This window comes from Myxocyprinus asiaticus, chromosome 41, assembly GCF_019703515.2.
Source record: "Myxocyprinus asiaticus isolate MX2 ecotype Aquarium Trade chromosome 41, UBuf_Myxa_2, whole genome shotgun sequence".
NCBI lineage: Eukaryota > Metazoa > Chordata > Actinopteri > Cypriniformes > Catostomidae > Myxocyprinus > Myxocyprinus asiaticus.
The window spans coordinates 23,534,579-23,551,767 of record NC_059384.1 but is presented as its reverse complement, the minus strand read 5'-3'; the positions used below and the strand labels follow the sequence as shown (position 1 = coordinate 23,551,767).

Sequence of the window (17,189 nt, the reverse complement as noted above, 5' to 3'; positions counted from 1 at the left end):
TAACACTTATTTTTGTTTACATTATTTAATGCATTAGGTATCATGTACTAAAAATGATTTTTAACAGCTTTTTATTAATCTTTATTCATTTTAATTTATCAAAATACTATTGTTAATTGTTCATTTTAGATCATATTGCATGAACTAATGTTAACAAATAAAACTGTATTGTGAAGTGTCATGATTTTTTTAAAATATTAAATTATTATTCCTACTAGTTCAACTAGTGTTCATGTAAGAACGGAGTGGCAGCTGAGATCTGATTTCAGATGACATCAGTTCATTGCAGTTTATGGCCAAATATATTGATTTTTGCCTTTCATTATTTGCAAACCAAACTCTGTCTGTTTTACAGTACCTGATCAAAGTGAACGAAATAAAGACTAAAAAAGGAGTCGACCTCCTTCAAAACCTGATCAAGTATTACCATGCACAGTGCAAGTAAGTAAAATGTTTGCTTTTAGATGTGTTTTACATAGACAGATATATATGAATCTAACACATCCCTTAAGGTCATTTTAAAGCAATACGTTTAGTTTGTAGAACTGTCACAATAAATCCGTACTTGACATGAGATGAAAACGTTAACTGTCGATACTGAAAGTGTTATTGATCCTCTGGCCTCAAGACCTGAAAAAGTGATGAGCCTTGACAAAAGAATTTTAAAGAAGGTCAAGGATATTCTGAGCTAGCATCTGTGACCTGTAGATGCATCAGCAGAAACATGTCCGATTGATTTCTGCAAGCTTACTTAGCACTTTAAGGCTTGGATAAGCTTTCTACAGTTTTCCCCCAATGTATGCTTTGCTAAGGTGAGTCAAATGCAGAATCATGCTTAAACCTCATAAATATACACAGCAAACAGTTCCTGATGTGTGTCTATAACATTGACTCACCCAGTCTGACTCTGGCGGTTTTGATAGGTTTTTAATGTTGGCAAGATATTATATTAGTCATCTGTGTTAGTATTTAAAACTGTCCATAAGCATTGCAGTTACTTAAAATGCAATAAAATGTTGTTCTTTGCTAGTTCAAAGCTTTTAGTTAGTTTTGCTAATTAGAAACCAGTATCGGCACTTTTGCAATACACTCATGAGTTTATGAGCTCATTATACTTTTACATATCATTAACTCTGGGTCTCCTTTGTTCATAAGTTTTTCTGATGTAAAGACTATGAAATTGTCTATTTTCTATAAAATTCATGGAAGAAATGCATGGCCTCTGTTGAGAGCGGTTTGAGCATTTTATTTCTGTGTTGTTTTTGTCAGCTTTTTCCAAGACGGCTTGAAAACGGCAGATAAACTCAAGCAGTACATTGAGAAGTTGGCAGCTGATCTTTACAACGTATGTATCACACACTTGAACCTAAAATGATTGTATTAAAATCTTTAATACAACCTAAAATCTTAGCAAACATAAAGGCTGTTGTATTGTACTGTAGTTTGCTTTGCCGCAGTATGTTTTATGTGTTAATGTGTAACACGTTTCTTTTCCTTTGGTGTGATTTAGATAAAACAAACACAAGATGAAGAGAAAAAGCAGCTCACGGCACTAAGGGATATTATTAAATCTTCTCTACAGGTGGACCAAAAGGAGGTAGGCAGACAGTGTGGTGTGCCTCAAGGTTCTGTCTTGGGACCATTGTACTTTCTAGATTATCTGCCCAAAATAGTTGTTGATTGCAAATCAAATTCCTTGGGGTTAAATTTGTTGCAAAGGTGGTTATTTTTACAAATGCCTTGCCAGAGTAAATATATAGAGTATTTAAAATATGTTCCACATTGATTAATGTCACAAAAACCTGTCTGGGTTATTTTATTTTAACAAAGTTATTTCTTATTTCTTTATTTTGATTTTGGGGTGAAATATGATATGTTCTTGACAGTTAGATATACATTTTAGGGCTGCACCGATACCAGTACCTGGATCAGTATCAGCTCCTATGATGGTGTTTTGAGGCAGACCAAGGATCGGTCCGACGAGACCGATTCAAATCCAGTTCTGTGAATTAGTCATAGTAATTTCTGTCAAGCTCTAAAAATGACATAAATAACCATAAAAGCACCATTAATGTAGTTCATAGGAATTGTGCACTATATTCAAAGTCCAGATACAATGTGAAAAAAAAAGAAAAAAAAAATTGCAAAGATAACTGGCTTTTTTTTCTATAAGTGGAATTACTGTTAATTTTTCTGCTGCATTTTTTCAGTAGACTAGTTAACAACGTTTTTCTTAATAGGACATTTATGTAATTGTTTTTTTTATTTTTATATATTTTATAATGTCATAATATGTGGTTTAAGGTTTGTGTTTCTTGACACATAAAAGTGTACTCCCAATCAGTTCCACACAGTTAGGTATAATTCTAAAGGAATTAAGAAAAAAACAACAACACTGGTATCTGATCGGGATTGGAATTGGCTGATACGGAGAGCTTTGTTATCGGAATCAGTTTCGGCACAGAAAAAGTACTATCAGTGCATCCCTAATACATATAGAACATATAGACCCAGATTTACTAAGATCTCAAATAACTGGTGCTAATTTGCTTGTACAATCTATGAAATTGCGTACGCACATTGTGGGCATTTTGCAGGTGATTTTCTATGAAATGTTTTATACAATCATAGGATTGTATGATATCATCGTAAAATCCCTGCTATTTAACAAGTGTTGATGAGAATGCACATGACACTCTTCACTTGAAATGATCATAATTCACAAAGAAAATACAACATTATGTACGTTAAGCCACGGAACCACTGATGTATTCTTAAACGAAATCTGAATTTCAGACCGCTATTAACTTGACCATGGCAAAGTTAGCTGCGCACAACAGAGACAAGGGAAGCTGCACCATAAAGAACTTGCACTCCCTGTTCGTTTCACAGAATCAAGACGAAACCTGTTCGGTATACAGGTGCGTATCAGCCTGCCTACTGGAGAGAGCTGCCACTTAAAATATTTCACAGTATTTATGCAGTTAAAAACAATGTACAAAACATTAAATAACGACATAATTCGGGCATAATTTGTTAGTAGGCTTATGATGTTATCAGTTATGATATCGAGTTTTAAAATAATCGAATAAAACAGTTTTTTCATGAGTGTTAATTCATTTGAACATTTCTGTGTGTCAATAAAGGGTGTTTTACGTTTTATCTGTTCTCAAAGTCTCCTTTTTGTCACAATGACAGCATGATGCACAGTGCAAATCAGATTAATACCTGCCTTTCATTCGTATTAATTTGCTCTTGTAGTTTCCAATTCTAAAATGACATTTGGTCTTGATAAATCACTTTGCGGGTGCAATTTGATTCATTTGCTTCTAGACTGCCCTTTATTATGCACATTTTGTCGGGGAAACACAAAAAATTGCCAAGTTGTGCTATTTTGTGCATCTGAAAGATGCAATCTCTGAAAGACTATGTTGGTAGATCAGCTTGAACCTTTTTTTAGCGTGCTATCAAGTTTGCACATGTTTTTATACATGCAAACCTTTAGTAAATAGGGGCCGTAGTGTTCTAAATTGTAGCTTAATGCCACAACATCACATATAATGAAACCTGAAAAAAAAAGTTGAACTTTAAAAAAAAATTCCATTGGTCTAATGTAGAAACCCTCCCTAATTCACGACGTGTACTGGGCAGAATGTGAGAGGGATTGCCCAGTGCTGTATCATGCTGGTAGCCAGTATGAAATAGGGCTTGCTGGTAACCAGTGTTGTGCCCCACTGGTTGCTCAGAGAAAAGATGCTGCTCTGTGACCTTTTAATTAGGAAAATAAACAAACAAATAAATAGCAATAAATAAGTTATTGATAATTACATTAATAATATACAGTGCTGTGCAAAAGTCTTAGGCACATAAGATTTTTCACAAAAACATTTGTCTTTACATGGTTATTTTTATCTTCTGCTTTAGTGTGTTAATAGAAAATATAGATTTTAGATTCCCAAACATTTCTTTTGCGAATAGAATAGAATAGAGGAACAGGGAGTCCCCACTGAACATCGAGTCAGTCTGAAATTACATGAAGAGACAGACGCAACTGAGACAGCCTAAACACATAGAAGATCTGTACTGAATTATCCAAGATGCTTGAAACATCCTATCTGCCAAGAACCTTAAAAAAACTGTGTCCAGGTGTACCCAGGAGAATTGGTGCTGTTTTGATGACAAGGGTGGTCACACAAAATATGAATTTAGCTTTTTTTTATGTTTACTGCACTGTGCGACGTTAATTGATTAATCAAAACTATTTATGGCATTACTTTTGAAAATATTTTCACTATACAAAATTTTTCACAAGTGCATACAACTTTTGCACAGTACTGTATATTGATACATTAATAATATATATTTTTACTGTGCGGTTACACAGCCATTTACATTGATTTACAATAAAATACTCTGGTTAAGATAACTCGGAAATGCAGCTTGGTATGTATGGTTTTGTAGGTTAGCGTTAATGTACTAAATTGGTCCATTTAAATGGCTAGGCAGTACCAACACATCCCTCTGTCTCTGTCATATGATATGCAATTCACACCCTCTTCCATGTCTCTTTCACTCGCTGCCTGTGTGGATTGAAGTCTAGAAGAGTAAGTTTTACAGCATGCAGTGTGTTTGTAATGGATCATTGTGTGCAAGTAAATAAGTGGATGACAGATGAAGCTGATGTTTTTAATAGGTTTCGAATAGATTGAAAACAAATGTACACATCTACTTTTGGTTTATATTTAAATCTTTTACGTAAGTACTGTGCTACTAAATGAAATTTAAGAGCTATAGCATGTATGTCAAGGGCTCAACAGTAAAGATTGTTTTTCTGCTCGTCCTGTCGGACCAGTATATCACACGTTTTTACTGGTCCCATATATATATTTTGGTACTTTAATTCACCAAAGTGGCATTCAACTGATCTCAAAATATAGTCAGGACAATACTGATGTAAAAAACAACACCATCACTATTTGAAAAAAGTCATTTTTGATCAAATCTAGACAGGCCCCATTTCCAGCAGTCATCACTTCAACACCTTATCCTTGAGTAACCATTCTAAATTGCTAATTTGGTACTAGAAAATCACTTGCCATTATATCAAACACAGTTGAAAGTTATTTGGTTTGTTAAATGAAGCTTAACACTGTCTTTGTGTTTGAGTTGCCACAGTATGCAATAGACTGGCATGTCTTAAGGTCAATATTTGGTCAGAAATGGCAAAAAATACACAAATTTCTCTAGAAACTCATCAGTCAATCATTGTTTTGAGGAATGAAGGCTATACAATGCTTGAAATTGCCAAAACAACTGAAGATTTCATACAAAGGTGTACACTACAGTCTTCAAAGACAAAGGACAACTGACTCTAACAAGGACAGAAAGAGATGTGGAAGACCAGATGTACAACTAAACAAGAGGATAAGTACATCAGAGTCTCTAGTTTGAGAAATAGACGCCTCACACGTCCTCAGCTGACAGCTTCATTGAATTCTACCCGCTCAACACCAGTTTCATGTACAACAGTAAAGAGAAGACTCAGGGGTGCAGGCCTTATGGGAAGAATTGCAAAGAAAAAGCCACTTTTGAAACAGAAAATCAAAAAGAAAAGGTTAGAGTGGGCAAAGAAACAGACACTGGAAAACAGATAATTGGAAAAGAGTGTTATGGATCTTAACCCCATTGAGCTTTTGTGGGATCAGCTAGACTGCAACACTGTCATTGCTGCATGTGGAGGATTTTTTGATGAGAACTCTTTGAAGTAGTTTAAGTAGTTCTGATTTTTTTTTTTTTTTTTCAAATTGTAATAGTAATTTTTCCTGTTATTAATGTCCTGACTATACATTGTGATCAGTTGAATGCCACCTTGGTGAATAAAAGTACCAATTTCTTTCCATAAGAGCAAAATCTGTACATGTGTATATATACTGGCAGCCAGAATTTTGGAATAATGTACAGATTTTGCTCTTATGGAAAGAAATTGGTACTACTTCAAAGAATTCTCATCAAAAAATCCTCCACGTGCAATAATTACAGCTTTGCAGATCCTTGACATTCTAGCTGTCAGTTTGTCCAGATACTCAGGTGACATTTCACCCCACGCTTCCTGTAGCACTTGCCATAGATGTAACTGTCTTGTCGGGCACTTCTCACGCATCTTACAGTCTAGCTGATCCCACAAAAGCTCAATGGGGTTAAGATCCATAACACTCTTTTCCAGTTATTTGTTGTTCAGTGTCTGTGTTTCTTTGCCCACTCTAACCTTTTATTTTTGTTTTCTGTTTCAAAAGTGGCTTTTTCTTTGCAATTCTTCCCATAAGGCCTGCACCGCTGAGTCTTCTCTTTACTGTTGTACGTGAAACTGGTGTTGAGGGGGTAGAATTCAATGAAGCTGTCAGCTGAGGACATGTGAGGTGTCTATTTCTCAAACCAGAGACTCTGATGTATTTATCCTCTTGTTTAGTTGTACATCTGGTCTTCCACATCTCTTTCTGTCCTTGTTAGAGCCAGTTGTCCTTTGTCTTTGAAGACTGTAGTGTACACCTTTGTAAGAAATCTTCAGTTTTTTTTGGTAATGTCAAGCATTGTATAGCCTTCATTCCTCAAAACAATGATTGACTGATGAGTTTCTAGAGAAAGCTATTTCTTTTTTTTTTGTTGCCATTTTTGACCTAATATTGACCTTAAGACATACCAGTCTATTGCATACTGTAGCAACTCAAAAACAAACACAAAGACAATGTTAAGCTTCATTTAATGAACCAAATAGCTTTCAACTGTGTTTGATATAATGGTAAGTGATTTTCTAGTACAAGATTAGCAATTTAGCATGATTACTCAAGGATAAGGTGTTGAAGTGATGACTGCTGGAAATGGGGCCTGTCTAGATAAGATCAAAAATGACTTTTTTCAAATAGTGATGGTGTTGTTTTTTACATCAGTAATGTCCTGACTATATTTTGTGATCAGTTGAATGCCACTTTGGTGAATTAAAGTATCAATTTCCTTCCAAAACAGCAAAATCTGTACATTATTTCAAACTTTTATATATATATATATATATATATATATATATATATATATATATATATATATATATATATACACACACACTACTAGTCAAAAGTTTTGAAACACTTGACTGAAATGTTTCTCATGATCTTAAAAATCTTTTGATCTGAAGGTGTATGCTTAAATGTTTGAAAATAAGTTTAGTAGACAAAAATATCATTGTGCCACCATATTAATTTATTTAATTATAGAACTAAAATGTAATTAAAAAAATTGTTTTTTTGAAATTGATGACTTGGACCAAATAATAAAGAAAAGCAGCCAATGAGTGCCCAACATAGATGGGAACTCCTTCAATACTGTTTAAAAAGCAACCCAGGGTGATACCTCAAGAAGTTGGTTGAGAAAATGTCAAGAGTACATGTCTGCAAATTCTAGGCAAAGGGTGACTACTTTGAAGATGCTAAAATATAACACAGTTTTGATTTATTTTGGATTTTGTTTAGTCACAACATAATTCCCATAGTTTTGATGACTTTACTATTATTCTAAAATGTTTAAAAAAAAATAAAAAAATAAAAAATATATATATATATATATATGTGTGTATATATATATATTTGCAATGGCATTGTTCAAAACATCCCAGAAAACCAAATATTTATGTTTGAAATGCATAAAAACACATTTACATGATCAATGAACGTAAGATATAGCGATAATGCGGCACTTGCCCAAAACTTTCTCACACTGGCCCTTGGGCAGCGGGCCATCCTTATTGTTGAGCCCTGTCTGTGGATTCTAGTGTATCTGTTTGGACTGGTGATTGTATAGGTATTTAAGAGTGTAAATGTTTGTGTGTGTTCTGGAGCAGGACTCTCAGAGCAAACAGGGTGGCTACAGTATGCACCAACTACAGGGAAACAAAGAGTTTGGCAGTGAGAAGAAAGGATATCTGATGAAGAAGAGTGACGGGTAGGAGCCACTCACACACACTCTCTCTCTCATTTAGATATGCATGTGTTTATGTACCACTGTAGTCAATACAATTTCTCACATTCGGCTATAAATAGTGTTATATGGTGTAATTGTTGTGTTGTAGATTGAGGAAGGTGTGGCAGAGGAGGAAGTGCTCAGTTAAAGGAGGAATTCTCACCATCTCTCATGCCACTGTGAGTAGAACCACACACACACATTCTTATCCATCTCCATCGCTTCCTGTAATCAGCCATACAAAACAGAGGTCTGACATTATCAGTGAAAAGACTTCATCAGCTTTCTGAACTTTGGCTGAGTGTCTCCATAACAACCCAGACATCCCGCTGTCCCTCTTTAAGAGCCTACTGGGAAAAGAGCAACTGAGTGTTAACCACTTTTATAGGATTTACTTATCCTCTCCTCTCATTTATTTAATATTTTATTTTATTTATTTATTTATTTATTAGTTTAGATATGTTTAGCAGTGGTGCTCTAATTAGCATAATTTGCTTTAGCTGTTAGAAAGTTTGCATGGTAAAACCCTCTCAGAAATGAAGCCATACACGTTTAGATGGGCATCATGGACAATTTTGCATCTTACATCTTTAAGATACTGTATTAAGTTAAAAATAGTCCAACTTTTCAAAATGTGTCTTGAGACTGCTACAGTTTCTTCCATTCTGTTGCGCACTTTGTAGCAGATGAGTAAAGAGCACTGTTGCATATTTGTATTGAATTCAGGGTTTCTTGTGCATGGTGAGAAAAAGAGCACTGTTACAGGAATACTTTGTGTTATTTTAACCTTGCAATAAAAATAGCAGTGAGGTTCGGCAATTCATTTGTCTACATTCAAAATAAAGTATTGCATGTTTTTATGTGTTATTTCACTACGAGCTAAGTCCAAACTAATTGCCGAACCTCACTGCTGTTTTTCAGTGCCAGGAAAATATAACAGGTACAGTGAAATGTGTATTAAATAAAGCACATTAAGACAAAACAGGTTGTGTCAAGTATTTTAGTGATTTATGAAGATTATTGGTCTAGAGAATACATTTAAAAGCTTTTAAGAACTGTTTGTTGCTGCATGGATGTTAGAAAAGTGATTCAAATGTTGCTAAACATGCATTTCTTGTCGCTTGTCTTCTTTCAGTCAAACAGACAGCCCGTCAAACTCAACCTGCTCACATGTCAGGTCAAGCCCAGTGCTGAGGACAGGAAGTGCTTTGACCTCATTTCCCGTAAGTCATCAGGCACCCACAGGGAGAGATTCTTGTGGCAGACCACATGAGTGATTTAGTAGCTTAGTGTAATGTGTTTGTTTACATTTACCATACTGATCCTTGGAAGAAAATTGTCAATTTCGTTCTTAAATAGTTGTATAATTGCACTGTAAATATGAATTATGACTTTATTACTGTCTTCTGTTGTTTAATTAGTGTGATTCATTTCATGTTTATCTAGAAAGCTCATATTTTACTTATCATCTGTTTCAGATAATCGCACATATCACTTCCAGGCTGAAGATGAGCAGGAATTTATGATGTAAGGTTTTTTGTTGGAATTCTTTTTTTTTTTTTTTTTTTTAGCAAATAGGCCATATCTTTTCACACCATTTTACTTTTCTAAATACTTAGATCCTCTAATCTAACTTCGCTGTGAATGCAGTTATCCATGAGAAATTTTTTATATGCTGATTATAGAATTTTTTTCACTGTAATTTAACAATTATCAACAATTATAGTACCATAATCTGCATGGAGCTTTTAAAAGTTTTATGAGACCGAAATACCACTTTCTTTTTTTATGACTTACTTCAATACTTTATAGCAAATTAGCATCCTGAAAATAATTGTAGTGTGGTAATAGCAGTTTGACATAACCACATTGGACATTTTAACTCTCAATTAAGACGTTTACTTGATGGGTTTTGTGTGTCTCTGTGGGGAGAAGTTTGTGAAGTGACATTTGCTTGTCTTAAGATGCCAATTACTCATTTAGGTCATTGAGACCACAGTGACATATCACAGAGTCCTTTAGACACAAACATGCTCTCACAGAAAGCAAAACATCTATGCATCTTTTAACAAATTTTCAACTATGTCTGCAATGCTTCTTATCCACACTACTAGTGGTACCACACACAAGTGTTTCCTGCACTGCAAGTTCACAAGTTATAGCTTTGAATCAATCAAATCCTCCACTGAATGAACTCACTGAATCAGTCATAGTGGTTACTGAATTATCTGACTCACATACAGACCCAGTCTTGAAATGAAGCAAGAACTGTTTTGTGTACTTAAAGTTTGTAAAACTTTAATCAATTTAAACTAAAATAGGAATATTTTATTAATTTTTTTTATGTCATGAAGACCAATTACTTGCACACATTTGTTTCACTGTATAGCTTTATTTATGCAATGGAATAAGCCAAACTTTTTTTTTTCCTAAACCACCTCAAGCACCCTAGGCCTGTGTTTATACTATGTGCAGCATCGTTTTAAAATTAGTCTGTTGAGGGGGTGTCAATGGAGATTGTCAACTCTCAGGCGTATGACACATCAGTAGTTAAGGTTGCATAACTTTTTTTTTAAACTTTATTTCAGCAGGGGGCAGTAAGCGAAACACTAGCAGTATAGTCAATGCTAATCTGTAGCGGCAACAGACCACACCCAGGCTTGCTTGACACTAGCGACAGCACAAGAGGAGAATGCATTTAAATACAGCTCGAAGGAGCACAAATCCAAATGCAGGGATTTTGAGATGTGTTTTTTCTACGTTTCAAAATACATTTAACTTGACACAACGACCTAAAAACACTGTGTTTATGACACAACACAACCAAAGTGAGACTCTCCAAAGCGTCCGTCTGACTCAGGTGTAAATTGGCGCATCCTTAGAAAAGCCCTTATGATAAATCCATCCCGGACAGATTGATGAATTTAATTGCAAAATGGATTGCTGTGGATATATTTCAGTCCAGTGATAGGATTATATTTAATAACATGGAAATAAACAATATATTTCCTCCTAAAGCCATGTTTTTATTGTCATATCAATGCTTTACTCGTCTTTCACAATAGTGTAATGCATTTTAAATGTTAGAATTATTATATTTATAATACATATTATGTGTATAATTATTAAAGTATAACTATTTATAATTTACAGTTTATAATTATTTTATCATTTTTAACATTGTTATTTGAGGACCTTTCTCGGAAAACATTTATATATGCAATTAATTGTGATTAATTTGATGAATTAATCGGCATATCACGTAATTAATTCAATTAAAAATGTTAACCAATTATTAACGCTCTTTGACTAGCTGAGTTCTCTTAGGTCAAACATTTCAGGGATGCGCATGAACAGGAGAAATATCACCAAACAAACACCTTAGCAGAACGTCAGTGAATTTTGTCATAATGTTTGGCTGCTGTATGTATGAATTAGTCTTAGTAGTGAGGACATCCGATTGATGCAATAGTTTTATATGAAGGTAATTCGATCTTCTATACCCTATCCCTAGCCCTAAACCTGACCCCTTACCATTGACTGATTTATGAGCCTTTTTAAATAGCGAGGACCACTTTTAAATGTTCTCACTAGTCGGATTTATGTCAGTATAAATATTTGACTGTATTTGTGAGGACATTTTCAAAAACGTGTCCCTTACATGTGTAGCCAAACCTGTGTGCACACAACACACACACACACACACACACACACACACACACACATACACACACACACACACACACACACACACACACTCTTGCTGGCTCCCTGCTGTTCATCATTGTCAGCTTTACTGTGAGTGCACAGGCTTCCTTACTGGGACATTTTACAGCCATTCTAAAGAGCTCTTAAAAGCACAGAGGCTGATCCAAAATAGACCCCAACACCCCTTTTAGCATCAATCCTACATGTCCTTCACCCCGCTTTTGCCTGGATTCTCTTTTAAACGTTTGAATGGCTGTGTGCCAGATTCCAGCCCCATCATCCAGCTAACAAGGGGCAATTGCATGCTTTTGAGCATTGCTCCACCTTACCTGTTAAAGTAGAAATACATTTCAAGGGGAATAATATAGGGTCGAGATGGAGGGGGTCTTAAACGGGTGTCAAAGACATTGCCAATCCGGCCACTGGATCATTTGAAGAAAAATAATTAGCAAACAAATAAAAGGTAAAAACAGTCACATCTATTTATTATATTGATATGATAGATTTATAATATTTAATTTTTACCTACAAGAGGTGCCACATTCCAGTGCTGTGTGTCACTGTGTTTGTGTTGATTTATTTTTTTTTTGCTGCATAAAACTGTGATCAAAAAAGGTGGAGAACATTTAATCTGGGTGTTTGTAAATGTTTTTCTCTCTCTACAGATGGATCTCTGTGTTAACTAACAGCAAGGAGGAGGCGCTTAACATGGCTTTCAGGGGAGAGCAGAGTGGAGGGGATGATGGGCTGGAAGATCTTACCAAGGCCATTATTGACGATGTGTTGCGGATGCCCGGCAATGAAGTGTGCTGTGACTGTGGGGCTCCAGGTATGCTGGTCACAATTGTGCTGTGCTGTGCTCTGTTTCTGTCAGTCTTCCAAGCTCATATTTTGTGATGCCCTCCAAACTGAACTAGCACACACAAATACATTTTTAGTTTTCAGTGTTTTACTGCACTAACACATTACTAAAGCTGTACCAACTAAACTGCCCCTGGTAAATTGCTCAAATACCATTGTTGTGCCTGTACTACCTGAATAAACAACTGCCATGTCTGCTGTTCAGCTGTTATTTGAAATGGCATTCTCAGAGGTGCAACTCATAAGATAGAACATTTCTCCAAGCAGCTTTTTATATTATAAAATAACGATCTATCTATCTGTCTGTCTGTCCGTCCGTCCGTCCTTCCATCCGTCAGTTGTTCTATCTGTCTGTATGTCCGTCTGTCTGTCTGTCAGTCATTGTATTGTTCTGTCTGTCTGTCTGTCATTCTATTGTTCTGTCTGTATGTCTGTCGTTCTATTGTTCTGTCTGTATGTCTGTCTGTCATTGTATTGTTCTGTCTGTATGTCTGTCTGTGTATTGTTCTGTTTGTATGTCTGTCTGTCTGTCATTCTATCTGTCTGTCATTCTATCTATCGTTCTACTGTTCTGTCTGTGTCATTCTATCTATCTATCTGTCTGTCTGTCTGTCTTTCTATTTATCATTCTATTGTTCAATCTGTCTGTCTGTCTGCCGTTCTATCTGTCTGTCTGTCTATCTGTCTGTTTGTCGTTCTCTCTATCGTTCTCTTGTTGTGTCTGTTTATCTTTGTGTCGTTCTATCTATCTGTCTGTCTATTGTTCTATATGTCTGTCTGTCTGTCTATCTGGCTGTGTCATTCTATCTATCGTTCTATTGTTCTCTCTGTCTGTCTGTCGTTCTCTGTCTGTCTGTCTGTCTGTCGGTCTATCTGTCTGACTGTCTGTCTGTCATTTGCTTTCATTCTATTGTTGTGTCTGTCTGTCTGTCATTCTATCTGTCTGTCGTACAATCTATCGTTCTATTGTTGTATCTGTCATTTGCCTATTGTTCTATATGTCTGTCTGTCTGTTTGTCTCTGTCTCTGTCGTTCTGTTGTTCTATATGTCTGTCTGTCTGGCTGTGTCGTTCTATCTATCGTTCTATTGTTCTCTCTGTCTGTCGTTCTCTGTCTGTCTGTCAGTCTATCTGTCTGACTGTCTGTCTGTGGTTTTGCCGTTCTATCTTTCTGTCTGTCGTTCGCTTTTGTTCTATTGTTGTGTCTGTCTGTCTGTCATTCTATCTGTCTGTCGTATGATCTATCGTTCTATTGTTGTGTCTGTTGTTTGTCTATCTGTCTGTCTATTGTTCTGTATGTCTGTCTGTCTGTTTGTCTCTGTCTCTCTGTTGTTCTATATGTCTGGCTATGTCGTTCTATCTATCGTTCTATTGTTCTCTCTGTCTGTCTGTTTGTCTGTCTGTCTGTCATTCTCTGTCTGTCTGTCGGTCTATCTGCCTGACTGTCTCTCTGTGGTTCTGCCATTCTGTCTTTCTGTCTGTCGTTCTCTTTCGTTCTATTGTTGTATCTGTCTGTCTGTCATTCTGTATGTCTGTCATATAATCTATCGTTCTATATGTCTGTCTGTTTGTCTCTGTCGTTCTATCTATCTATATATCTATCTGTCTGTCTGTGTCATTCTATCTGTCTGTCTATTGTTCTATATGTCTGTCTGTCTGTTTGTCTCTGTCTCTCTGTCGTTCTGTTGTTCTATATGTCTGGCTATGTCGTTCTATTGTTCTCTCTGTCTGTCGTTCTATCTGTCTGTCTGTCACTCTGTTGTTCTGTCTGTCTGTCTGTGGTTCTGCCATTCTGTCTTTCTGGCTGTCGTTCTCTTTCGTTCTATTGTTGTGTCTGTCTGTCTGTTCAATGTAACTGTTTTTCTGTCTGTCTCATTCTGTTTAACTCATTGTATCTATTGTGTTAATGTTTTATGTCAGTCCATCTGTCAGTTGTTTTTCTTGTTATTTTTGTCATTCTGTTGTTCCATGTATCATTTTATTCTATCTGTCTGTTTGTCGATTGGTCTTTCTCTTCTCTAGTACTGTGTGTTTGTCTCTTTACCTCCTGCCTCTCATCTCTCTCCTTTTTCTTCTTCTTTGCTCTCTTCTCCCTGCTTCACTCGTTTCCTGCCAACAGTCAGTCTCGCTTTTGTATTCCTGGTATTTCTGTTTCTATCCCTCCATTATCATTTATATTAGTCTCTCTGCTCATGAACAGCAGCGGCAGTGTATTGTTAGTGATCAGGCAGTTAGGACAGCAAGCGCAGTTACATCACTCTCTCTTATGTAATTGGCTCATGCAAGCTGTGCTGAAGTTCTGAGAAGAAGGCTGCTGCTCCTGGAATTATTTCATCACGCTCACTCGTTCATTGTTTTCTTTCTCTGGAAAAAGATAGACGGGCCTTTTTACTTGTCTTGTAACATAGAGATGTCAATGAAAAATTAATAAATCTAAAAATGAGATATTCCATGTGATTCTAAATGTTGTCTGGGTTATCAGTGTAAACATTTCTGACCACTTAAAATGCCGCACAGGAAACGCTCCAAAAAGTAAAATGTCATTTCAGCTGTTGAAATGAACCATTCAAACAAAATGATTTGCTGCAGTTAGACTTCTCAACACTAGTAAATGCAGCACAGGAGACCTCAGGTGACCCTGTGACTTGCTGGTTTTCTATCCAAAATGTTTTGCATTTTTTAAGCGCATTTCTAAAAAAATAGACTTAAGAAAATACGAATTGTCGTGTGTTTCCATTCACTACGTAATGCGCATTATCATGAGGGAGTCGCCTCGTCACGATGCAGCAGCTGAATGACCTCTCCCTGCTTTGGGGACAGTTTTATTTGCAATATTGGAGCAAGTATCTTATTTTATTAAATGCATCCACGAGACACTTCAGAATAAGTGTAATATCTGATATAATGTGGGCTGAAATAGCTGAGATGCCCACACACCGCCAGTCTCCGCATACTTGGGAGCGCCCGCTCTCAAAACTGGCGGATTGCGAGGACCCATTTATCGACCGGCTGTGGGTTAAACACTTCCGAATGACAAGCGCTATGTTTAAAGAATTGTGTGCCAAGGACGGACCTTTCGGTGGGCTAGTTACATCAAGCTGTCGCACACTCGTAACACATGCATGAATGGTCAAAACACGTCATCATTAGGGGCCTGGGTAGCTCAGTGGTAAAGACGCTGGCTACCACCCCTGGAGTTCGCGAGTTTGAATCCCAGGGGGTGCTGAGTGACTCCAGCCAGGTCTCCTAAGCAACCAAATTGGCCCGGTTGTTAGGGTGGGTAGAGGCACATGGGGTTAACTCCTCGTGATCGCTATAATGTGGTTCGCTCTCGGTGGGGCGCGTGGTGAGTCATGTGTAGATGCCGCGGTGGATGGCATGGACCTCCACGCGCTATGTCTCCGTGGTTTGACGGTCTCAGACTTGGAGGCAGCTGAGATTCGTCCTCCGCCACCCGGATTGAGGCGAGTCACTACGCCACCACGAGGACTTCTATGGACAAAATTGGGAATTGTACATTCCAAATTGGGAGAAAATGAAAAAAAAAAACTACAAAAAAAAAAAAACGTCATCATTTTGCAAATAAACCGTTTCAATCACCTTAATGCGCATTTTACTAATGCGACATTCTAGAAAATCCACCTCCTCCTAGCGCATTACATTTTAAGCGAATTTAGAAAGTTTATTCGCATATCAAGCATTTCCATTCAGGATTTCTTATGCACAATTTCAAAGTGCGCATAAAAATAGTTAGATAAAACCCACCTTGTGTGTAAGAGGCTTATAGAGCTACGTTGAGCTGTTGTTCAGCTTCTCAGCATAGAGCTAAACACTTTAAATGCTCTGATCTTTGTCAAGGTGCATAAATCTTCACACAAGTTCATTTCACTTCACTTTTATTGTCACACAACCATATACACAAGTGCAATAGTGGGTGAAAGTCTGGGGTGCAGTTCCGAGCAACACAGCAATCATGACAGTGATGAGACATATACCAATTTACAATAAACAGATTTACACATCACAATTTAAAATCTAATATACACATAATTACACACAACACAATATACAAATAATAATATACAATATACAGTATACAATACACACAATATAGAATACACATTATACAATAAAAATAGTATTTATATTATATATAAAATATACAGTAGTTTGTATTGTACTGTATTGACTTTCAGGCTGTCGGTTGATAGTCAGTGAATCTGTTTGAGCACAGGTTTATTTAAATCTGATGTGTGTTACCCAACACTTCTCCGTTAGTTATTAGCTGGACAAACATATAGTCCCACCCCAAACGCACGTTATTAGTTGAGCAAATATTGTATCTGGCTGGTCAGACAAACTGGGCAATGTTTTGATAGCACCACAGAGACAGCGTTTACAGTTTTTGGGATTATCAACCTACAAATGGCCTAATTATAGTTGTCTCTGGATATTAAGCTAGGATGATTATTTTAACTGGAAAAATAAACAAAAGCTATAACTTTTTATGCAGATTTTAGAATGGCATCTTGTGTTGTAAAACAGTGAAATGAATGGATTTTATGCTCATATTGAATGTATGTGTCAGAGGAATAAAATTGAGAGAGAGATTGA

At 36.4% G+C, this 17,189-nt stretch overlaps 1 protein-coding gene across 3 annotated transcripts in view; it reads left to right on the top strand.

Moving 5' to 3' along the window:
- Window positions 1–17,189, top strand: part of LOC127431764 (arf-GAP with SH3 domain, ANK repeat and PH domain-containing protein 1-like) — a 126,936-nt gene that overhangs the window by 80,388 nt on the left and 29,359 nt on the right. For all 3 annotated transcript variants that reach the window (XM_051682297.1, XM_051682299.1, XM_051682300.1), the window contains 8 exons: window positions 356–441; window positions 1,270–1,345; window positions 1,511–1,597; window positions 7,889–7,989; window positions 8,117–8,186; window positions 9,143–9,230; window positions 9,486–9,534; window positions 12,381–12,544. In XM_051682297.1, coding sequence (XP_051538257.1) covers window positions 356–441; window positions 1,270–1,345; window positions 1,511–1,597; window positions 7,889–7,989; window positions 8,117–8,186; window positions 9,143–9,230; window positions 9,486–9,534; window positions 12,381–12,544 — 721 coding nt within the window. The remainder of the gene's footprint in view (window positions 1–355; window positions 442–1,269; window positions 1,346–1,510; window positions 1,598–7,888; window positions 7,990–8,116; window positions 8,187–9,142; window positions 9,231–9,485; window positions 9,535–12,380; window positions 12,545–17,189) is intronic.